This window comes from Lynx canadensis, chromosome C1 (assembly GCF_007474595.2).
Source record: "Lynx canadensis isolate LIC74 chromosome C1, mLynCan4.pri.v2, whole genome shotgun sequence".
NCBI lineage: Eukaryota > Metazoa > Chordata > Mammalia > Carnivora > Felidae > Lynx > Lynx canadensis.
In genome coordinates this window covers 174,309,577-174,334,663 of record NC_044310.1, presented here as the reverse complement: position 1 = coordinate 174,334,663, position 25,087 = coordinate 174,309,577, and the positions used below count along the sequence as shown (strand labels likewise).

The 25,087-nt window shown below is 34.0% G+C and overlaps 1 protein-coding gene across 2 annotated transcripts in view; it reads left to right on the top strand.

The window, feature by feature from the left end:
* The window catches only part of TFPI (tissue factor pathway inhibitor), a 68,410-nt gene that overhangs the window by 31,804 nt on the left and 11,519 nt on the right, over window positions 1–25,087 (top strand). For both annotated transcript variants that reach the window (XM_030324589.1, XM_030324590.1), the window contains exons 3-6: window positions 5,042–5,239; window positions 13,239–13,277; window positions 17,188–17,364; window positions 18,225–18,410. In XM_030324589.1, the coding sequence (XP_030180449.1) occupies window positions 5,042–5,239; window positions 13,239–13,277; window positions 17,188–17,364; window positions 18,225–18,410 (600 nt within the window). The remainder of the gene's footprint in view (window positions 1–5,041; window positions 5,240–13,238; window positions 13,278–17,187; window positions 17,365–18,224; window positions 18,411–25,087) is intronic.

The following is a 25,087-nucleotide window of genomic DNA, read 5'->3' as shown; positions in this document are numbered from 1 at the left end:
AACTGCGTAGAAGCACCTGGCACATTTTGTGGCAGGGAGAAGTCAGAGCATATGGCTGCGTTCTTAAATAGTAAATTCCATTAAAACTCTAGACTCCCAAACAAGTTCCAGGAGAATGAGGACTCTAAAAGGCATGTGACATATCCCCAAATATTATCATGAGCCTTCTATCCAACATCCCAGGGCAGGGGAAAGGGAGACTGAGATTGTAATCCTCAGACTATGAGACAAAAATACAAGAAATCAATGGCAAAAATGACACAATATAAACCATAATTCTGTCTGGCTGCATCAGATTAAATTCCTCTTATACTGCTCTGTATGTGTTTTCTAGTTACATGGTGTTAGGCAGATCCTTGTCACTAACACTTTCCTCAAGTCTCAGTTTCAAGTCTCAGGAAAGCTCTCCCTGATCCTTCAGACAAGCTTAGGCATCTTAGTACACACAAACACAGCACCTTGAATGTCCTGAATATTTATGTAAGTAAGTCTTCAGTGTCTGCATGCTACATGAGAGTGTGTGTGTGTGGGGGGGAGGGTGTCTGCTGCCACCTGATATTTGTACTATCACATCCGCCCTGACCGCGCAGTGCCTGACACATGATCAACACACGATTGTTAACTTTCAAAAGGATTTATCCGAAGTAAGAAATAAAAACCAAGACAGACTTGCATCCCTTTTGGATGGAGTGCATGGCACCACATTCAAGGGAGCGCACCTCATCACTCCCCCACGTCAGCGATGTGCAAAGTGTGGGTCATAAGTTGATGGGACAACACAATATTCTAATACATGATTCATCTAAAAAATACATTAAAATGTGAACAGTAACGATAAAGAACCAGGTAATAACTTAATAAAATATAGTTTACAATTAATTCTTAGTGTTTCATTTGGGAAGTTGTTGTAAAATCACCTGCTTTCATTATTGAAACATTTTTAGTTTTTATAAAGTAAATTTGAGAAAAAAAATGTATTGAGTGGAAATCCTAGGATTAAATCTATGTCCTTGACCTAAATGCCAATCTAGAAATCTCAGTCATGCAGATCTGTGACAGTATCACTCAATGTTAAGAATGTGTGAGATATTTGGTGTAAAACTATGTGGGGTCAATTCTAAAGCCAGCACTTATGGTGTGAACTGAGCAATTAATTTCGATAGTGCTATTTTATAATTTTTAAAATGGTATTTAAAAATACCTAATTCAGAAGGTTGTTGTGATTATTAAATAATACAATTACAAAATGTCTGGAGCACAATTATTCATAAACAACAGCTGTTACTACTACTACAGGCATAAATATAGTACTAGCTTTCGTTTTTGTGGTGATGGCCTGCCACCTGGTGGCATAATTACTAAATAGCAAGTTGAGGGAGCGATATTTGTTTAATAGACAAAATGTAAAGTAAAGTTTTGGCATGATGAATAGGACTATCAAATACATCAAAAGTCAAAATCAGAGGAGTCATCAATGAAGATGTGAAGATTTCTGAAGATCTGAGGTAGCATCAACATGGGAATAAGGAATCATAATATTATGAGGAGCGCTATAGGAATTTCTGAAAAAAGGGATATAAGCCATAAGCTTCAAAATATCCGAATATTATTTATTATTCCTAGCTAATTCTCAAAATTATTTGTTACTCCTGAGATCCTGAGACCTATTCTAAGATCAGACATTTATAGAACGGCAGTCAAATTTTTCGGTCCCACATAAAAAATGCATCCACAAATACATTGTGCTAATGCAATGATACTTATCGTGGGTCTGCTCTCAATCAAGTGCACTGCTTAGAGTCTTTGAGGCAAAGTTTCTAGCTTCTCACAACTTTTAACGGGTCAGAATGTCAGTCACAGTATTCTAAATCTTTAAGTAAAGAAAGGGAATGTAAGCAGCATTTACAATTATTCTGATAATTCTGATACTACCGCTCAGAAAAGGCTTTCAGTCATTATTGAACTCAAACTGACAACTGTAATTTCAGTGATGAATGGGAAAGATATTTTTTCACAAATCATTTTTTCTTTATATTTACATATTTATCTATGGAAAATATTTTTACCAACTCTAAAATGCTGTTATATATAATGTATATGTATTATGTATAAGTGCTCTTATATATATAACATTTATCATGAACTATAGAAAAAAGCACCTGTGTGTATAATTTAAGAAAATAAAATTTCAGGGAAGTCTAAGAACATTTAAGCAAAATTATAATTCTGAAGTACACATTATTAGATGCCAGAAACTTTTAATATGCCTTGAGAGACATTTTATTTATTTCTTAATTTTTTAATTTTTTAGACACATTTTAAAGCCAATCATATTCAAAAAGTTCATCGGCATAAAATATTAGGTACATCATTAAAAAGAAAAGGAAATGAGATTTAAATTTATATATGTCAATCAACAGTTATTTACTCATTTGGTAAACTATTTACATATATATTATAGAGATTGATTGGCTTTTGGGACATTATATAATTAGTATAACAATTACTTAAAAATATCGTATAAACACCCAAATTATATTTTTCAACTGCACATACCCCACAGGAAGCTGAAAACAGACAAGTGCACAGGTGCATAAAATTCAAATTAGTTAAAGGTTTGACCAGTATTATAACTTGTAATTAGCCAGTTCATGAAAATTGTGTTTGGTGTGAAAGTATATATGTCTTTTGTAGATGAAGATCTATATGTCATAATAAATCTCTGTTCTATGTTTTTCTACCTTATCACATTTGGAATCTGAAAACTTAACTGTTCTATAATTTGTCAGCTCCATTTATTTCAATTGAAAAAAATGTCAATTATATTATCAAAGAAATAAAAATGGTGATATGGTATTTTATAAATTAAACTTAGATTTTTTTTATGGTTAAAAGTTGCATTAAACTGATGAATGGATAAAGAAATTGTGGTTTATATACACAATAGAGTACTACGTGGCAATGAGAAAGAACGAAATATGGCCCTTTGTAGCAAAGTGGATGGAACTGGAGAGTGTGATGCCATACAGAGAAAGACAGATACCATATGTTTTCACTCTTATGTGGATCCTGAGAAACTTAACAGAAGACCATGGTGGAGGGGAAGGAAAAAAAAAAAAAAGAGGTTAGAGTGGGAGAGAGCCAAAGCATAAGAGACTCTTAAAAACTGAGAACAAACTGAGGGTTGATGGGGGTGGGAGGGAGGGGAGGGTGGGTGATGGGTATTGAGGAGGGCACCTTTTGGGATGAGCACTGGGTGTTGTATGGAAACCAATTTGACAATAAATTTCATATATTTAAAAATATATATAAGCCAAAAATAAATAAATAAATAAAAATAAAAGTTGCATTAAGGGGTTGAGATAAAATTTACATGTTCATAAATAATTACCATGGAGTGAATGAAATAGCATATTAATAAGTTATACATAGAAAGCTATATTTTTAATCCTTCTAAGATTTCAGGGCATAGTTATCATTTTATGACCCATATAGAAAATGAAAAATAATATTCCAATTATTTTATCACAAAGAATTTTAACATTACTGAAATATAGCTAAAGCTAGACATTAATTCGATATAGATCATTAAAATAACAAAACCTGAAGGGTAGAAGACATTAGATAAACTTACCTATTCTAACTTTGATGATATGCCTATCTTCTCTTTCAAAAAATTCACAGAAATTTTGAAATTACAGGAATTCAACACTGATTTCCTTCTCGATGATTTATATCCACAAACTTTTTTTATTTAATGCTTTTAAAATGTTGCATATATTTTTACAATGATGACATTCATTCATATTTTTCAATGTAAATTATTTTATAGTGTATTAAAACCCTTTGGGGGAAGATACCTAGACTTCATCAGTTTTCACTTAGCAGAATACTGCTGCCCTCTGAAGGGCAAATTGGTTTAGGTCATTTTGAGGTTTCAATATCCCTCAGAAGTGACCAGAGTGAATACTTAAAGTCTTAGAAAATATATTATAGACAATCCTCCAGAAGTATGAAATGGCATTATTTGGTCTTTATTATTTTGGTGGTACCAGCCACAATTGTCCATGTCTATCATACCGATAAATCTATAAGCAAATGCAACTTCTTTAAAATTAGGCCTCTATTGTTGGACTTAATAAAATTAAAAAATTCTACTCCTGAAATCATTGTTTCACCATATGGTAACTAATTTGGATGTAAATTTTAAAAAATAAAAAAATTAAATTAAAAAAAATTAAAATTAAAAAATTGAGTGTTCTGTATGTACAACTCCCTTCACAAGATATGAAATTCTTCTGTGACTAAAATAAGTGACAGAATACTGAGGGGAAAAAATTCTAACTCAAGATCAAAATAATTGCCTCATTCTATTTTAAAACATAGACAGTGTTGTATAACTTTTTCAACATTGCTAAAATACCGTTACCAACCATGGTAAGTAAAAGAATGGACCATGATATATATGTACTTGTAATATCAAACACCTATACTTTCATAATTAGGGAAATGGTTTAACATGGTATGATATAGTACACATATATATGAATCTAGATATACTATTGTTTGTAACAAGTTATGTGTAAAAAATGGCACAACTGTGGATTAGAGAGAGCAAATCAAAGAGTTGACATTAATGTCTGCCCTTAAAAACTGTTGAATTTAAAAAGATGTCTCTATTTAATTTCTAATGTCAACACACTTGTTACCTTACAATTGCTACTCAGTTCCACATTGATCAACTGGTATATTTTTAAACAAATCCATAACAAGAGTCTAGAAAACTATTCTACATTTTCCTTTAATAATCAGTAATCAACTATTAAACTTTAATAGTTGATAAAACCTGTTTCATTGGTGTGTTTATAAACTTTATGTACCTGTTTGATAATCTTGAATAACTTGTCATGGTTTCTTCAGCCTGTGTTATTTCTGTTGTACTTTTTCAGAAAAATTAGGACATTCTGAAAAGGAAATGAAAATAAAGAACATTATTGCAGTGTTGATGAAAGCTTATATATCTTTTATTTTTACCTTGTAGATGATGGGTTACCACCACTGAAACTTGCACATTCATTTTGTGCTTTGAAAGCAGATAATGGCCCATGCAGAGCAATCCTTACGAAATTTTTTTTCAATATTCACACTCAACAGTGTGAAGAATTTATATATGGGGGATGTGAAGGAAATCAGAATCGCTTTGAAAGCCTGGAAGAGTGCGAAGAAAAATGTATAGGAGGTAGGTTTCTGGGGACAATTATTACCCAAGAGCCATTAGGTTCCTTTAACTTTTTCAAAAAGTTCAGGGTTATTAGATCTAATCATAGATTTGATAATTTTAGAAAAAAAAGTTAAACTATTTTAACATTCCAAGGAACATTTTGTTCACATTTTTGGCATTCATGTGCAAATATCATTTTTCATTGTTTATATCAGTTATCATAAGTTATATTAAGCCCCACTTATTGTCCTATATTTATTTCTCCAAAATAAAGAAGAAAAACCTTTAAGTTCACTGATTTTATATCTGCAATGAAGTGAGTATAATTCAGTCTTCCTGGGCACCTGTGAGTTGGCAGGAAAGAAACTGTTAGTCACACTGACTTAGTCTTTCCTTATCAGTACAATGATCTTGTAGCTATTCCTGTCAAAATAATGAATCTGAGAATCCACTTTGAGGCTCTTAGTGGCTACTAATGAGAAAATTCTAAACTGCATCAGAAAGCAGAAATAGGGGCATCTGGGTGGCTCAGTCAGTTAAGCATCTGGCTCTTGATTTTGGCTCAGGTCATGATCTCATAGTTTGTTAAGTTCAAGCACCGAACTGGGCTCTGCACTGGCAGTGAGGAGCCTGCTTGGGATTCTCGCTCTCTCTCTGCCCCTCTCCTACTCTCTCTCAATAATAATAATAATAATAATAATAATAATAATAAACATTAAAAAAAGAAGAAATATATATATATGAAAATTAAGTCATTTTCTCTGGGACCTTGGAATATTGTAGAAAATACTATACTTACTGACCCCTGTAGATTTTACTGAGCTCAACTTTTCATATTTTTACTAAGTAATAATGTTTAAAAGTATATCATACTATATTGTTAAGGTTTATTGAACACTTTTATTTTGCTTTAATCCTATTAAAACAACATTGTTTCCTGAATTTTACAAACTATAATGTGGTTTCATCTCGTCTCGTGATAAATCCCAAATCACTTCTGGTCACATTTTGAATGCTTTTGTCTCTGTTTCATTCTTCTGAATTGTGAGCTATTTAAAGGACAGAAGAAGCTGAATTATGTTTATTTCCCCAGTTTGTAGCCCCAAATTTCCCCATAGTGTGTTCTTAGCTCGTTGAATGAAACTGTAGTACTATAGAGACGATATCTTTAGTTAGTAACACTAGGTGCCTTGCTTTTTCGCTTTTTCTCAAAACAGGCAGCTGTGCATTTTCACTTTGATAATGTTTTCCAGAATAGCTTTTACAAAACAGCCTTGGCATCATGATGCTCTTGCCTGTGGGAAAATGTCAGTGTGGTGAAAAGAGAGAACTTCTCTCCTCTGTGACTCTGTGGGGTGCTTTGTTGTATGTTCCAGAGCTGACAGAAAAGGATTGATGCGAATGTATTTCCTTGACCTCAGAGCACTTATTTCCTTCTTTCTTCTCCATAGATGTGCTGGAAATGTTACTAACACAGATTAAGCAGTTCAGTGATCCTCTGTAGTGCCTTTGGTTTTTGTGATTGCCGGGTCATTTTCCATTCATTATACCTCTTTCTCTTCCATACTGGGCCAAGTATCCTTCTGTGTTGAGTTGAATATCACTCAGGTTCAGCACCTTGGCTCAGAGGCCTGGTTGCTTCATTCTTTGTAATTCTCACTTTTTCGTTTAGCAGCCAACACATTTTCATCACCTGGCCTCTTTCCTGAAATACATACTTGTTTGTTTTTTACAATTCACAAATCGTTTATTTCACCATTGTGCAAAAGTTACCCTTTTCTTTAGGAATTAATCAAACATAATCATTTGGTTCTTCACTGACTGTCTTGCTTATAATATCTTCTAAAACATTATTATCTGTTCATATACCTAATGTATAAATACGAGTCTCTTGCTTCCATATCCTTATTATATCTTCAAAAGCCACTTATGGTTTATTGTTTGAATATCTGAGCGTTTTATATAGAAAGCTACTGTTAAGGATATAGCTGGCATATAGAAAAAGCATTGCTAGACTTTTAAAAAATCATCAAAGGAGCAATTCCATCTTCAGCTATGATGGAGTAGCTGGAACTGAATTTTCTCTCATAATACAAATGACTAGAAAAGTGGACAAAATATATGAAGCAACTGTTTGCAGACATTGATCAAAAGGCAGTGCAGGGGTGTCTGGTTGGCTCAGTCAGTTGAGTGTCTGACTTCAGCTCAGTTCATGATCTCATGGTTCATGGGTTCGAGCCCCATGTCAGGCTCTGTGATGACAGCTCAGAGCCTGAAGCCTGCTTCAGATTCTGTGTCTCCTCTCTTTCTGCCCCTTCCCAGCTCATGCTCTGTCTTTCCCTCAAAAGTAAATAAACATTAAAAAAAATTAAAACAAAAAAGGCAGTGCAGGCTTGCGATCTTTGAGAGAAGGGACACATGAGGTGAGGCTTGCCTTCTCTCAGCTTTCTGCATGAACGTGCTTCCGAACCAGTCACTGGAGGGGAGCCCAAACACAGCATGGTGGTCTCCCTGGTAGAGAATATGGAATTGGAGATTGGGGATTGAGGTGACTGGGCTCTGAGGCATAATATGTTGGAGACAATGGACATATGTGGAGAAAAAGGTAAAAAGTCTGGATAAGGGTCCCTTTGAATTTGTCACTGAATAACAAAACTGCATGCATTTGATGAAATTCCTTAAGTTTGAGAAAATAATTATAGTGATTTGTAAGTGGGACAACTCCCAGAGTTCTCATATAACTGAGAGAAAACCCAAATGTATTGATGAAAAATTATAAGAACTTGCAGAAGATTTTAGGTATCTCACTGGATGAAAGGACAGTGTAAATATTTATATACACATATACTGGCGATGAACAAATAGAAAATTAGACAAAATTTTTAAAAGGACAATTCCATTTAAAATAATGGAACATGAAATTCTTAGGGGTGGATATAAATTCAAAAGTGCACAACATGTACAATGAGATCTATAAAACATTGTTAAAAAGTCATTGGCAAATAAAGAAGACTTTAATAAACAGAGATAGAAAACCTATTAAGAGATTGAAAGACTCATTGTTGTTAGGATATAAATTCTCCCCAAATGGATCTGGAAATTCTATCCTATTCCAATCAAATTCCAGCACATTTTTCTTTGTACATTAATTAGTCAACTCTAAAATTGATATGCAATACAAAAGACCTAAAATGGCAAAACAATTCTGAATAAAAGAGCAAGTTTGGAGAATTTTATCTGATTTCAAGAGTTATAGTACAGCCGCAAAAATTGAGGAGGAGGATGTGAGTATAAGGACAGAAATCAGTGGAACAGAATAAATAGTCTAGAAACAGATAGTACACAACCATGGTTATTTGATTTTCTATGAAGATGGACATATTATTTTTATAAATAGAATAACAGTTTAATAAAGAAAAAGTAATAAACATGATAAAAGCTCTGCTTCGTTTCAACCTGAATGTTACTTGTTACTCTCTGAAACTCTGTTTCTTCCTGTGCACATTGAGGATGTGATAATCATATAGACAAATCATTAATGTTACTTACACAAATATTTATATTACTTGTTCAAGGGAAAGATCCTTTCAAGTAAATAATGTAACTGTAGGCTTGAAAGCACTTGGAAACATTAGAAAATAACGACATCAACATGTTGTCATTTTATCCTGCCGTGCCTGCTCATGTCTCTGTCTACTAAATTATATATTTTTTTTCATTATGCTCATAAGTAGTTTCAATTTTTACTCATGTGTAAACCATGCTGCTTAGTTGACATGATAAGGTATGAATATTATAGAAGCAGCCAGTGAAATCTCTCAAAAGTGGTCCTCTTTATGCAGAGAACCTAATTATTTTACAATTAACTAAGACAATGTGACTATTTTAAGAAATTGTTGGTTTTTGCTTAATATGTAATTACTTAAGCATAAATTATTGACAGAATGCTATTAGATGTTTCATTATAGAAATTCATACCAATTTTTAAGTGTTTTTCCTAGGGAAAGGGAAGATGGTATAAGTATGCAGCATATAAAACATATGACATACATTGTATAGCACGGCTTGAAAGGTGAAATTCTGTATTATGAGGGAAGACCAATGAGAACTATAGCTTGTGAACTACCATGCCTGAGAACAGGGCAAGCCAAACATTTCAGGAACTATGAATGTGTTTAGTTGGATATGTATGCACAGCTCTCCTTGTGCATGTAAAGTTGCTTTGTTAGTTGTTTTCAAATACGTATACTTTTGTTTGGTGTGTTTACCTATGTAATAATAGAGGCATGGAAACGAAGTTAATAGGTTTTAAAAAATAAAAAGTTTGCAAAATGGCTTTAGATACATGGCTTTCAAGATGTTTTGTCTTTTGGGTTAGTTGCTTTTTTTTCCCACAACATTATCTTTGATAGCTATTTTTGGGAAAATAGGCACATTGTAGTGTTGGAAATTAAAGAAGTAGATGAAAGACATCAAATTCTCATTAACTTTATAACCAGTCAGCCTCTACAGCAAAGTTAAAATAGGTGTATTTAATTTCATAGAATTTCATCAATTCCTCAAACAGGTTTAAAGGCTCTAGAAAGTATGCTGTCTATATTAATTACTATTCTATTGGTTGGGCTAGTAGTGACTTTTCATGGGGCTTTTCATGGGGATTTTCTCCATAAGGAATTAAAGAGCATGTAAATACTTTTTCCATTCTCCTTATTTTTAACTTTGTCATTTCATGTTTTATTTGTTCAGAATTGTGAAGACCTATTTACTAATGAGAGTCTTCTGTCCATATAGTCATTTTCCTACCTGCTTAGAATATTTTCCAGGCTGATATCAACAAATAAGAAACATTAAAAATTAGTCTTAAGCTCTTACTCTCTGCTCTCCTACACAAGAGAAAAAAGATGAAAAAAGAATAGATTAAGTTACAATTCCTAAAATGTGTCCTATAATTATGAACTAAATTACTGGATATTAATTACATTTTAATATTTGTAATAAAATATTTAAAATGTGAATTCATATATATTGGGGTTAAAGGAATTACTAAAATGGGAATTAGTAAAATATACTCTCATTACTCCTTAATATATCATTAGTAAATGTTATGGGTTTTAATGTTTTTATTTATTTTGAGACAGAGAGAGACCATGAGCAGGGGAGGGGCAGAGAGAGAGGGAGACACAGAATCCGAAGCAGGCTCCAGGCTCCGAGCTGTCAGCACAGAGCCCCATGTGGGGCCTGAACTCACGGACCGTGAGATCATGACCTGGCTGAAGTCGGACGCTTAACCGACTGAGCCACCCAGGTGCCCCTATGTTATGTTTTTTTTTTTTTTTTAAGTTTATTTATTTATTTTGAGAGAGAGAGCACGTATATGTGCACCAGTGGGGTAAGGGGAGAGACAGAATCCCAAGCAGCCTCTGAGCTGTCAGCACAGAGTTTGATGCAGGGCTCAATCTCATGAACCGTTAGATCATGACCTGAGCCAAAGTCAAGAGATGCTTAACCCACTAAGCCCCCCACATGTCCCAGTAAATGTTATGTTCTAAATAAATCTAGGAAAATATGACAATTTGGGTAATTTACTGTAAAACTTATCTATTTTTCAGACTGTAATTGGCATAATTATCAATTAAATAGGGTGTTCATGGTTCTTATTTTCAGAATCCTAAAAGATAATCATTGGTAATATAAAAACATTTAAATTCTAGTGTGTTGAATCACATAGTTAATTCACATGTATATCAGCTAAATTAATCAAACTTGGAATGGAATCAGAAAACAAACAAGTTATCTCTTTTAAAACTGCTTGAACGTTGAAATTAGGCATTTCTATGTTCCCATCCAATGGCTGTTGTAGGCAAAACAGTATAAACTATTTAGCAGTCTAGTCTGATATAATGTTTATCTGTATATTTTCTTTTGCTCTCATAAATTAAAACTGTAACAAATTAGTTGTATATAAAAATATTTTAGTATAAGCCTATTATAACAATTCACTATCTAATTAAAGAACATTAAATGAGAGGTTTTTATTTACAACGAAAAAGACTCCTGAGGTTTCCTTAATATTAAAAATACAATTAGAAATATATCTTTTTTAAAAGACTATTGAATGAAACATAGTTTTCAAAATTCAAAAAAGAGACTTCATTACCTTCTCTTTCAAAGATGTTTTATTCTCCAAAAAATAACCCAACTGCTGATTTGGGTCTGAAAGAGGTATATAAGCCAACTTATTCTCTCTCTCTTTCTTTCTCTCTCAGTCTCCCTCTTTGCCTGTCTCTCTGGCCATACAACTAATTATAAGCTGCCTTGACCAAAGCTTTTCTGTGTAAACCAAATGATTGTACAACAAGCATCACTCAGCTTTACTTTTACATGAGTAAATTAAAACCACATATTAATGAATTTTATTTTTGAGACAGAGAGAGACAGAGCATGAACGGGGGGAGGGCAGAGAGAGAGGGAGACACAGAATCGGAAGCAGGCTCCAGGCTCTGAGCCATCAGCCCAGAGCCCGTCGCGGGGCTTGAACTCACGGACTGCGAGATCGTCACCTGAGTCGAAGTTGGATGCTTAACCGACTGAGCCACCCAGGCACCCCCTATCGTTAATTTTTAAAGTTTATTTATTTGAGAGAGAGAGAGAGAGAGAGAGAGAGAATCTCAGGAGCCTGAAGTAGGGCTCCACGCCCTGCAACTAGAGTTGGGGCTTGAACTCAGGAACCACTGTGAGATCATAACCTGAGCTGAAACCAAGAGTGGGAAGCTTAACTGACTAAGCCACCCAGGCACCCTTCGTTACCTATCATTTAAATTAGAACTTAGAAAAAAAAAAAAAAAAATAAATAAATAAATTAGAACTTAGAATCCATACTTTTATATAGTGGGTCAAAGACAATTGGCATCCTAGTTCTTGAGTGGAGTCATTCCATTAATTCTTTGATGTTAGGGGCGCCTGGGTGGCGCAGTCGGTTAAGCGTCCGACTTCAGCCAGGTCACGATCTCGCGGTCCGTGGGTTCGAGCCCCGCGTCGGGCTCTGGGCTGATGGCTCAGAGCCTGGAGCCTGCTTCCGATTCTGTGTCTTCCGCTCTCTCTCTGCCCCTCCCCCGTTCATGCTCTGTCTCTCTCTGTCCCAAAAATAAATAAAAAACGTTGAAAGAAAAAAAAATAAAAAAAAATTCTTTGATGTTAAACCAAAAAATATGTCTCAGATACCTTTTGTTTCATTTCTCTTCTGTACTTGGAAATAATAATACAACTTGTAATTGGGTTGAAATAATTATTCAGGGGAAGGAATCAGGAAAAAATATAATTCTGGTTTTTTCCACCCCTATTATCAATTCTCTATAGAAATTGTCTGTTTTTATATGCAAAGTAGGCTACTTGAATTACTTCCATATTTCACATTATCTTAATGACTTTTTTAAAATATAACTTATTGTCAAGTTAGCTAATACATACAGTGTATACAATGTGTTCTTGGTTTCAGGGGTAGATTCTATCTCAATTACTTTTATTTATTTCTTTTGAGAGACAGAGACAGCGCATTGCAGGGAGGGGCAGAGAGAGGGAGAGAGAGAATTCCAAGCAGGCTTCTCACTGTCAGTGCAGAGGTCAATGTGGGTCTTGAACTCACGAACCGTGAGATCATGACCTGAGCCGAAATCAAGAGTCAGACGCTGAACTGACTGAGCCACACAGGCACCCCATATCTTAATCACTTTTAATTATAGATCTTTTGAATAGCAAATGAAGTTCACCATGAATTCTTGCTTTTGTCAATGTGTTAGAAACTTTCAACATCATTTTTGAGACAGTACTATGTTACAATGTAGATAGCTTCATATTTATAATAATTAAAATTAATCTTTAGATAAAATAAGAAATTTATTTATTGACATAGGAAAGAATAATTTTAATGGTAATAAACACATCATTCTAATTTTTTAAATTGAAATGTATATGTAATTTATTTATAATTTGTGGTAATTGATACATGTTTTTCTCGCAGATTATGTAAAGACCAGGACAGAGACCACATTAGAAAAAGGTAAACATTCATTTGTATGCTAACTAGAATGTGTGTAAGGCACTTAGAAATTCAATTTTTAGTTTTCTTTGATACGGAGTTCATCATAACCCCATGCAATATTTGAAATGGTGTTTTCAATAGATATAATGAAAAATTAGAAACAAATACATGCTATTTGGTAGGGAAGCCTTCAGATGCTATATTTACACCCATTTTAATAAAGCATGATATTTAGTATTAGATCAGTCACATTCCAGAGTCATGCACATGCTATTTCAACATCTCCGGAACAGTACTTTAGAGGCCTCTAATCTTTAGTTCTCAGAGCTCTAATCCCTTGATATCTCAGCATTGTGTAGCTTTGGCAAGCTTTATCCAGTATTCCCCTGAATGAATATATGCCTTTGAGTTGTCAACAGTCTGTATGCAGAAGTAAATGGAAATATTTAACAATAAGTGATTGCTCTTGTCAATGTTATTTAGTGTGTGTGCATACTTTTTATTTTGTGATTTAAATTATTTTATTTATTGATTTTACCTAAAAATAACCAATTTCTGATGAATATATTATATTAGCACATGAAAAAATGTACCAATATATCAAGAAAGATATTCTCCTTTTAGGAAAGCCTAGGAACTGACTTGGTCCAATTACCATTTCTATTATTTTCATTTGAATGAGATAACACTAAACAATGAGATCAAATTATTTAACTCAGACATGAAAAGGCTACAAAATTCAGTGTATTTTAATTTTACTGACTTTGATTTAACTGTGTGAGGGAGTTGAAAGCTTTTGTGAGTGATAACCTTAAGACATTAGACTTTGAATCAAAATTTGTACAATAAATTCAGTGGCAAAGTTTGTACAAATACCATTGGTGGATATATTTATTTACAAATTTTAAAATAGCTTTCTTAAAATGCCGAGTTAATCTTTACAAAAATGTTCAATGCTTCAATTAAAAGAAAGGAAATATCAACATTTAAATGTTAGAATGTTTTTATAAAAAATGTGAAATTAGGAAAAAATTACATGCAGATAAAATTTAACATATAATTATGGTATTTATTGTATATTTAATAATTTGGAATCCATTCATTTTTTTTTACTAATTCATGTTAATATTTTTCCAAAAATGCAGTATCTTATTGTTAGCAAAGTTAATTGGCTCCAAACAGTAAAAATATTGACACTGTATGAAAAACAATCTTATAAACTGTAAAGCACAGTATACATTATTAGATGTGAGGAAAAAGTACATGGGATACACAGGTGCTTGCCTCTGCTAAGAACCACAGGAATCACTTCCCCTAATTGAATCCCTATTTCCCTTTCCTTTCCTCTATAAAATGAGCATATTCAGAGAAACAATTCTTTTACCTTTAACAAGTTATGAATCTATATTTTTTTCTGAGTTTTGTCAGATTGGAATTAACTCAAAAAAAAAAAAATATATATATATATATATATATATAATTTCCTTAGATACTAGGCAAAAATGTTCATCCTGTGTAGGTTTATGGAGTTCTTAATCATCCTAGAATAAATAGTGGTCATATTCAAGAGCAAAATAAGGGCTCCTCAATTTTGATTATAACCTACTCCAGTTCACTGCATTGCTTTGCTCAGTGTGATCACCAAGCCTCCAGAATCCCCAATCTGTAGAGTTCAACTTCAGCATTTGTAGGAGATATGACAATAAGTAGGAGACCCAGGGATGAGAGATATGCTGTGTCAAAGGAAGAGCAAAGATCAAGGAGCAACTTGAATGAATACATTTGTCAAGAGTCAGGGAGGTAGGTGGCAAAGTTGCTTGGCTTAAAAGTTTGTTAGAGAGCAGTGAGGTAGATAGGTAGGTAATTAGTTTCCTAGTTAGGAGTTCCTCTTCTCTTCATTCTTAATTGATATAGTACATGGAAATTAGAGACTAAAGCTATCAATACTATTCACATGTGTTAAAAAATGTTCAGATGCCATAACCAATGTATAATAAAGACCTCTAAGCATATCAATTTGAAGTTAACTCTGTGATATGTTTTCTAGCATCAATATTGGAACAGTTATAAAGGCAACCATTTTGAAATGGTCTGGTTTAAAACAATTGTCAAGTATGCAGCCTCAAACAAAAGTTAACAGTGAAAATTAATGTGGTTTGTGGAGGTTGGTCTATAGCTTGAAGTCTGTATTTTGTGTTTTAACCAAGCATCAGTTTAGGCCAAGGATTGTGTATATAGATTTAATACGAATATTACTTTATCTGAGGAATATAGTGCATGAGTTTCTTGATTTGTAGCCTTATTTTAAACTGTAGACCCAAGGAGAATTATTTTGCAAATGTGCAATTTCAACTCTATCCTAAAATAAATTCATATCCTACAATGGGTCCCCATAAATAACAACTTGTAGTTGCAGAATTTCTTAATTATAGTTCTCAGCATAGTTTATTGTTTTCTATTTTTATATGCAATATATTTTACCTCCTCCTTTTTGTTAAACATAGAATTCTTATATTCTCCGTCAAGATGATTTCAAATTTCATAAGAAGTACATGCTAAGGTCAAAATGTATCAAAATAATATTTGAATGTATTTTTTGCTCTTTCTCTTCTAGAAAAGCATTACAAAAATTTAGAATTGTTTTTTTTTTCCCTTGTGCCATAAACTTAACCACAAATTGTTACTATGGGAATAATAGTAACATTCACCTTGAGAAACAAGAGGCAATAAAGAATAAACAAAATAACCTTCAAATTGGTACTTTGAGAAGTAATAGAAAGTAGATATTTTATACTATATTAAATAGAATGTTTTATTTAATAAAACAGTGCTCTCATGGGAAATTTTTTTTTTCTGAAGATCTGCAACTGTTGCAGAAATCTTTAACATTATTAAATATATGCTCTTTTCATAGTAAAACACTCCTGAGTATTGCTTCCCTGAGACAGAAGAACAAGTTGCTTTAAGATGTAAAAGGATATACTACAGTTCATTTTGCCACTCTGGTAATATAGGTGCAGGGGAAAAATGAAGAAATTGGAGCTTTGCCCTAAAAAATTCAAGCCCCATATATCTTGCGGTCATAATTTTGAAAATAAATTTAATTCTCTTCTTTACAGAGTACGCATGTAGACAAGGTTTGTAACGTAGATCACAGTGGCGCAACTTTGTGGCAGCTGTGTTTAGTCTGGTTTGGAGTACTATCAAAGAATGGGTATTAGGTTTTTTTCAAATGCCTCTCCAATCCCTGAACATGTATTTCCTTTCTGATTCTATACTGTTGGAGTCACTCCAATGCCTGGAAGAAGAAAAATAAGAGACACAGTGGTAGATGTCACACCTAATACAGATTCCAGCATAAGTATTCAGGAACTTCTAAGAATAGCTCTGAAAGCTTCCATACGCCTCAAAGCTTCTGCTCCAATATTTTAAAAATTGAAACCATTGTAATAACGCAAGACATTACACTTCTTTCCCAAATGAGAGCCTACCCCTGAAAAATATGAAATATTCCTAGATCTTTCCTAAATGTCAATGCACGTAAGCCTAATAAACATAATTAGACCAAAATTTTGGCATAATATTTTGTACTTCCAAACCAAGGGTAAAATAAAATACCTTTATTCTCTCCATTCATGAAATAGTTGATAGTTATTGCCCTACTAATTTACTATGAGAAATTTAGAACTTGAAATTTCAATAGCAACTATATGTGACAATAGATGTATCTTCCTTATTCTAAATGTCACAGTAGATGCAGTAGATTATTTAATATTGTGCAGTTGTGGATAAAGTTCTATGTTTACCTTTTATCTTTCACTTTTCATGTTTACTCACTAAGTAACTTCCACTTTGTCAGTTATACATTTAATCAACACAAATTATTCACAAAAAAGAGTATTCTTTCTGACATTTTTATAATTTCTAGAAAAGCCAGAGTTCTGCTTTTTGGATGAAGACAGTGGAATCTGTCGAGGTTATATGACTAGGTATTTTTATAGCAATGACACAAAGCAGTGTGAACGTTTCAAGTACGGTGGGTGCCTTGGCAATCAAAACAACTTTGAATCACTTGAGGAATGCAAGAACACCTGTGAAGATGCAGGTAAGTTTATTTCCCATCTCGTTTTACTTCATTTAGAGTCATTCCTTTAAAAATAAGGCATCTTAGAAGATGTTCAGCTCTACTCAGTTTTTGTTCCAGCCATGCAAATGAAGATACATTTGCATCCACTAAATCTGCTAAAAATTAGTCACAATGTTAACTTAATAAAAAGAGGGCACTTGGGTGGCTCAGTCAGTTGAGCATCCAACTCTTGACTTCAGCTCAGGTCGTGATCCTAGGGTCATGATCTCATGGTCATAATCTCAAGACCCACGTCAGACTCTGCTCTGACAATGCGGAGACTGCTCAAGATTCTCTCTCTCCTCTCTCTCCCTCTCCCCTTCTCTAAAATAAAATAAATAATTTTGTAAAGCAATAGAAAGTTAAGAAATGTATAGTGGAAATTATTTCCATAGATTTTTTTTTAAGTTACATTACTTAATTTTCTTTCCTGAGAATATTGTAGTACAATGTAGGCACAAGAATCAGGCTGCTGAAATCCCTTAGATTTATAACAATTTGAGAGCAAGTAGTACTTTGGAACCTACCACAGAAAATCAATCATCTTTTTTCTAACCATAAAATTTATTAAAGGATTGCCTTAAACTTTAACTGTTAACTTTTTTGGCCAAGAACTACAAAGTTGCTCACAGAAATATTATCTTTTTAACTGTATATATAACTGTATATTAACTATTATATGTGAGTATAGTAAATATTTACTGTTAACTAATTTAACATAGCAATGTGAAAAAATTTTCAGAAGTCTACTCTTAACACAACCACTATGCTTTGCTTTACATGTACAATTATGAACTTATGACACTGCTGTGTTTTAATTGGCTGTATTTTTTTCCCAGTGAATGATAACCAGCTGGATATGATTGTGAATAATACATTACTGTCTGAGACTACGGACAGTATATTACCACTTTATTCTACGACTAATACGTTACTGCCTGAATCTGTGAATAGTACATTACCGCTTGATTCTGTGAATAATGACTCCTTCACGCCCCAGCCTACCAACGTCCCTAGCTTTTTTGGTAAGAATCTTTTTAAAATTGCTACCAGAAAAATATTATGGTAGAAATAGAAATGGAAGGTATATTAGAACTTTGCTTTTTTAAACAATGTAGCTCTTGTTATCTAATAATAGGTGTGTTGAAATACTGAGATTCAAAATGTTTAAGTCTTTCAGTCTCATAAGGGTGATAATTTTCCTAATCTATTTTAAAGTATGCTTTGAAGTAGGCTTTTGATTATATATCACATGAAAACTTCCCTATGATATTCAACTCTATGCCAAATTATCATATAAAATAATTCTCACAATTATCAGCATCAACATCTGATGGTAAAGTGCTATAATGGCAGCAATGTGTAAGGTGCTCTTAAATTGAGCATGGTATTGGGCAAGGCCTCAGGTGTTTGGTCACAGGACAGATTAGGAATTTGTTGACTAGCCATCCCCAAAGGTTAGGTCACTCTGAAAGGAATTTTCTTTTGGATTTCTGCAAAATTCTTTTCTGGGCTATGCCTGGGCTATTTAGGGCTATTATGAAGATACTTTTCAGCATATTTATCAAATTTAAACAAACATTAAGGAAATATACCAACAAAACTGCAGGGCTGGAAAAAATAGTAAAATATTGGAAAACATAACCAGACACCACAAATATCTGGGCAGTTAAAAAGCATCTAGAAAGCTGAAAGTTAACAGGATAAAGATAAGGTCCTACCTAAATTTTAAAAGTCACATGTGCTCATTCAAGAATTGGAGATTTTGCTTAGAAGCAGTTCATGTGAAAGTTTTAAACGTAAAGTTGACAAGAGTTGGAAGAGTTCTGTGGCTGTTAAATTTGTAGCCTTTGGGTAAAAAGAGACAGGGACAGGGGTTCTCCAACCCAGCAATGTATCAGAATCAGATGGTATTCAGAATCAGACAGTCTCCTAGCAGGTCTTTGCAACAAACAAACAAACGAGCAAGCACATGGCAAACAAAATGTCTGCCCAGATGGATTTAAAGCACTGCAAATGTTAACTATCCCTCATCTAGAAGGAGGTATATACATACTGAGTTTAGTCCCACACTGACCTGACCATGTCTGTGGGATTTGCTTCAGCCCTGAATGCCATACCTTAGAAGTCACAAAGAGAACCAGAAACATGTTTACAGAACGACTGGGAAGTATAAGGAGATGTGAGATCTAAAAAGGGAACATCATATAGGCTCTATCATGTGAAAGAAAAATTAGGTTCTCTACATCCCTAAACCTCTGTCCTCTCCATTTTAATCTGCTCCTCCCCACATCCTTACCCTTCCTTATTTCCCTCAAGCCAGCCTAAGGATCAGGATTAATTTGTGAAATCTAAAGTAGATGCCTCTTTCTGTAAAGTGTTTATTTTTTAATGTGAGGTCTTAAAAAATGAATGGGTAGTTTAGGGATTAAATTCCCTAAATTGTAGGCATTCAAATTCTAATAGCACTTGAGATGTCATTAAAGGGCATATAACATTTCAGAGGGAGTTTGAAAACATAGTATATTCAAATGCCTTCAGGTCCTTAGATTAGATTCTATAATTAGAGCAATGAACTCAGTGCCAGATGAATTTGAGTCTCATTTTTAAACAATACTTTGTAATCATGGTAAGAATAAATGTCTTTCTAGTTCTGATTTTTTATCTGTAAAATTAAGTAATTTCATTGCATTGTTTGTGTTCTTGCAGCCCTGTGTCTTTCAGTGACATTTTGTTTAATCCAGTTAAGAGTCACATATTGAAAAAGCATGCTAAATCCTATGGTGTGAAAGATGTGGAAGTTTAGAATAACAAACTTAATGGGCTTAAAGATACATGTGACACAATATATCTGCTAATAAAATAAATGCATGAAATCAATTTTCAATATGTTTCAATATTTTTTTGTTTGGATTACTTCACTAATTCAAATAAAGGTCTTCATTCATTTGTCATTATAATCAATGGAGTAAGTCAGGAGATGTTTGCGCCTTAAAGTTTTATGAAATATAAAAATGATTTTTGGCAGGTACTTTACCAATATATAAAGGAAGAGATGGGCACCTGGGTGACTCAGTCAGTTAAGCGTCCGGCTCTTGATCTCAGCTCAGGTCATGATCTTGAGGTTCGTGAATTTGAGCCCTCCATGGGGGCTCTGTGCTAATGGTGCAGAGTCTGCTTGGGATTCTGTCTCTCCCTCTCCCTCTCTCTCTGCTCCTCCCTGCTTGTGCTCTCTCCCTCAAAATAAATAAACTCAGAAGAAATGTCTTAATAAAAATTAAAAAAAAAGAAAGGAAGAGATAAAATACATGTGAGAAAGTAAATGAGTTTTCAATACTGTCTGATAAATGTCCTGAGTTTTTACGTAGCTGCACAATAAAAAGTATACCAAATTAATGGTTATAATGATAAATTATTAACTAAGGAAACAGGAAAAATTCACAACATGAACTTAAAAGAAAACATTAAGAGGATTTTTATTTAACACAAGAGATGTTTAATTCTTTCATAGTAACTGCATTTAAAATTAGGGAAAATCTGCCTCCTTTCTTTTTGTCTAGAGAATTTTATTTTTATTGTATTTGTCTGCTTCAAAATCTAAATTCCTCTAGCCAGTTTGACTGTTTTTCCTTTTTTTTTTTTCTAGGAGTATTTATTTCTCATTCTTTCGTTTTTCTAACATTCCTAAGTCAAAACATGAAATAATGTTGCAGGAACTACTATGGGAAGTTTGATACCAAGAGTGGCTTAATGTGTAAAGGGTGACAGTGAAGCTCCACCTTAACTATTTTTAAGATCTTCATGATCCCTCGTCCACCCCATCCAAGTGCAGGTCGGAATGCAGCCATCCCTCCTCAATGCGACCTGGATGATCATTTCTCCATCTCATCCAAGTAGCGGAATGCAGGAAGGCAACTGTGCCCCCACGTTTCCTATACCTAGATTATCTCTCTCCTATTCCACCAAAGGTTTTTGCTGAGGTCTATGAAGACACTCTTCATATTCCAGCTCTAAAATAGCTACATCTACCAAAGTTTGCAATTATATTAAGATATTTTATTACAATTTAAGAAAATATGGTTCCATGGTTGTTTTTTTTTTCATTTTCTTTTTTAACATTTATTCATTTTTGAGAGACAGAGCAGAGCATGAGTGGGGGAGGGGCAGAGAGAGAGGGAGACACAGAATCCGAAACAGGCCCCAGGCTGTGAACTGTCAGCAAGAGCCCGATGCCGGGTGCGAACTCACGGATGTGAGATCATGACACGTGAGCCGAAGTTGGCAGCTTAAACTAAGCCACCCAAGCCCCCACTATGGTTTCCATGTTTATATAAGACCTTGTTATTCTAGGTTTTAGCAAATGTGTAAGCTCTCTGTATTAGTTTCTTTGAAAAGATGTAAATCTTTTTTTTTTATTTTGATTCAGTGAATAGGAAACAATATCATACCCCACAACACAAATAGGATAGTATTCATTAAAATTCTTCGGTTAAATAACAGTCCTTAGGTGGATATTTGAATATTCCCAAAACACGCTAGATTATGTTGTTGTTATTAAGTAGAATATTTTTAAATATAATTTTAAAGTTTCTCTTCATGATGATAATAGGCAACATTTTGAAAGTTTTGCATGCTTTACTAAAACTGTTTGTGATTTTTTAATTGCTATTTATTCTTAATACATATTGCACATAATATTGAGAATTTTTTTTTCTGGTGAACCATCTTGACTGAAGATATCTGAATGCTTACCAAGCATTCTCTCACTACATGTGTGAGAGAAATAAGTCTAAAAACAATCTCTGTAAACATGTGCATTCTGTGCATAATTTCAGAATGAAAAACTACCACATAGTTTTCTTTGAGTTTTCCCTTGTGACTGGCACTATATTATAGTAGATAAAAGACTCCGAGCCTGAAGAGTTGGGCTCAAATCCCAGGTCTTTCACTTACTAGCTGTGCAACCTTGGGATACTTCATAACCTCTCTGAACCTTTTTTCCCAGTGTAAATGAGGATGATAATATAGTACCCACCTTACCGGTTTTGTTGTCAAGTGAATCAGTCGATAGACATAGCTCACTAGCCTAGGCCTGATACCTATTCCATGCATAATAAATATTACTCATTATTATTATTTATGGGTATTCATAGAAATACACTGACAGTGCAGAGCCTGCTTGGATTCTCTCTCTCTCTCCTCTCTCTCTCAATAAACTTTAAAAAGTGATTTATTTTCTTAGTTCTCCTTTACCTTCTGTATGTCAGCTCTTAATAGCTGCCTTGCGGACTACATCAGTTATATGATATTTGGAAAAAAATCTTCAGATAGACTTCAAAAGCCCACTGGCAACTCAATCTGATATTTGGAAATCATTTGGGTACCTGAGACTCACTTCTCTTGCCTGACTGTATTCAGCATGTGCCCTTATTGGCCAGATTCTACATACATATGAAAAAAAAAAAAACAGGGAGAAAAAAAAAACATAAACATAAAACAAACATATACAGACACACGTAGACATACACATACATCTGACAGAGAAAAGAAACACTTATATATTTGACCTAGTCCCTCATTGCTTCATTGGCCTTTTGGAAGCGATGTTATATAAACTGCCTGAATGAAAGTCAGACACCATTACTGTTAATTTATAGATTTGCAAGACAATGTTGCCTTCTATTTGGCCTCTTGTTGAAGATGTGCTTATACATGGCAACCATGGAAACTTTTTGGAAAGAAACCATCCCCCATAATCTAAAGAGTTAAACATGCAGCTACATACCACAGTTAATCACCAGCACTGTCAACAACTGTGAAAAACCCCACTTCATCAAAACCCACTGAAATAGCCCCCCAAAAGTGTCTTGTTTTTCACAATGTGCTCTCAGACCAAGAAGCATAGAAACTTCCCTCATAATCTAAATATGCCTGCATGGTGAATCTGATGCCTCATACCCTGATTTTCTGATAAGGTGACTTTCTAAAAATAGATAGCTTGTGGAAGGGATCCATAAGACCTTCTATTTCCTGCTGGTAGAGCTGGTGAAAAACAAAAATGTGGCACTTCATCTCTGCCAAGACTGCTTCATCCAAATACAGTCACCCTAGGTGACCACTGACTACTTTCGCTAATCCTTTCTTCCTGGACCATCTCTGGTTTTAACAAGGATAAATTTTCTGCCCCAGTCATGAGATTCCTCCAGAGAAGGTTTCTAAAACTTGAATACACAGATACTTTTTAAAGAAAAACACAGACTTCTAATTATTTTTAAACCAAATTATATTGTATGACATTAATTTTGCCATGGACAAGTAAAATAGTAGAATAAACTAGTATGCATGTGACGATTATACAACCATAAATCAAAACTTATTCACAAATTAATACAAGCTACAAACAAATTAATGATGGCACTTAAAAATATTTTTTAATATTTATTTATTTTATTTATTTATTTATTTATTTGAGAGAGAGAGAGAAAGAGACAGTGTTAGAGAGAGAAAGAACAGGAGCAGGGGAGAGGCAGAGAGAGCAAGAGACACAGAATCAGAAGCAGGCTCCAGTCTCTGATCTGTTTAGCACAGAGCCTGATGTGGGGCTCAAACCCATGAACTGGGAGATGATGACCTGAGCCAAAGTCAAATGCTCAACCAACTGAGCCATCCAAGCACCCTGGCACTTTTTAATTGAAATTGGGGGCACCTGGGTGGCTCAGTCGGTTAAGCGGCCAAACTTCTGGTCAGGTTGTGATCTCCTGGTTCATGAGTTGAGCCCTTATCAGGCTCTGTGCTGACAACTCAGAGTCTGGAGCCTGCTTCAGATTCTGTGTCTCCCTCTTTCTCTGCCCCTCCTCCCTCTCGCGCGCTCTCCTCTCTCTCTCTCTCTCAAAAAATAAACAAACATTAAAAAAAATATATAGTTGACATACAATATTATGTTAGTTCAGGAGTACATTTCTGGTGATTTGACATTTATGTTCACTATAAATTATCACATAAATGTCGTTACCATCTGTCATCATACAAAGTAATTACAATATTATTGATTATACTCTCTCTGTTGTACTTTATACCCCCATGACTTATTTTATAACTGGCACTTGTGCCTCTTAATCACCTTTACATATTTTGTCTATTCCTCTACCCCTTTGCCTTCTTACAACCACGAGTTTATTCTCTCTGTTATAAGTTTTGTTTTTTATATCCAGTATAAGGAATGGTAATGGAAACTTGTCTTCTCTGACTATCTATTTGGCATAATACTCTCTATGGCTGACCATGATCTCACAAATTGCAAGTTCTCTTTCTTTTCTTTCTTTTCTTTCTTTCTTTCTTTCTTTCTTTCTTTCTTTCTTTCTCTTTCTTCTTCTTCTTCTTTTTATGGCTGAGTGATATTCCATTGGGGGTATGTATATGTACGCATATACCACATCTTTATCCATTCATTTATTGATGGATATTTGGGGTGCTTCCCTATCTTGGCTATTGTAAATAACACTGCAGTGAACATAGGGGTGAACATATCTTTTTAAATTAGTGTTTGCCTTCTTTGGATACTCAGTAGTGAAATTATTGGATCATAAGGTATTTCTAATTTTTTAAGAAGCCGCCATATAGTTTTCCATAGCTGCATCGAAATATACTTCCATCAATAGCACACGAGGGTTCCTTTTCCTCCACATTCTTGCCAACGCTTGTT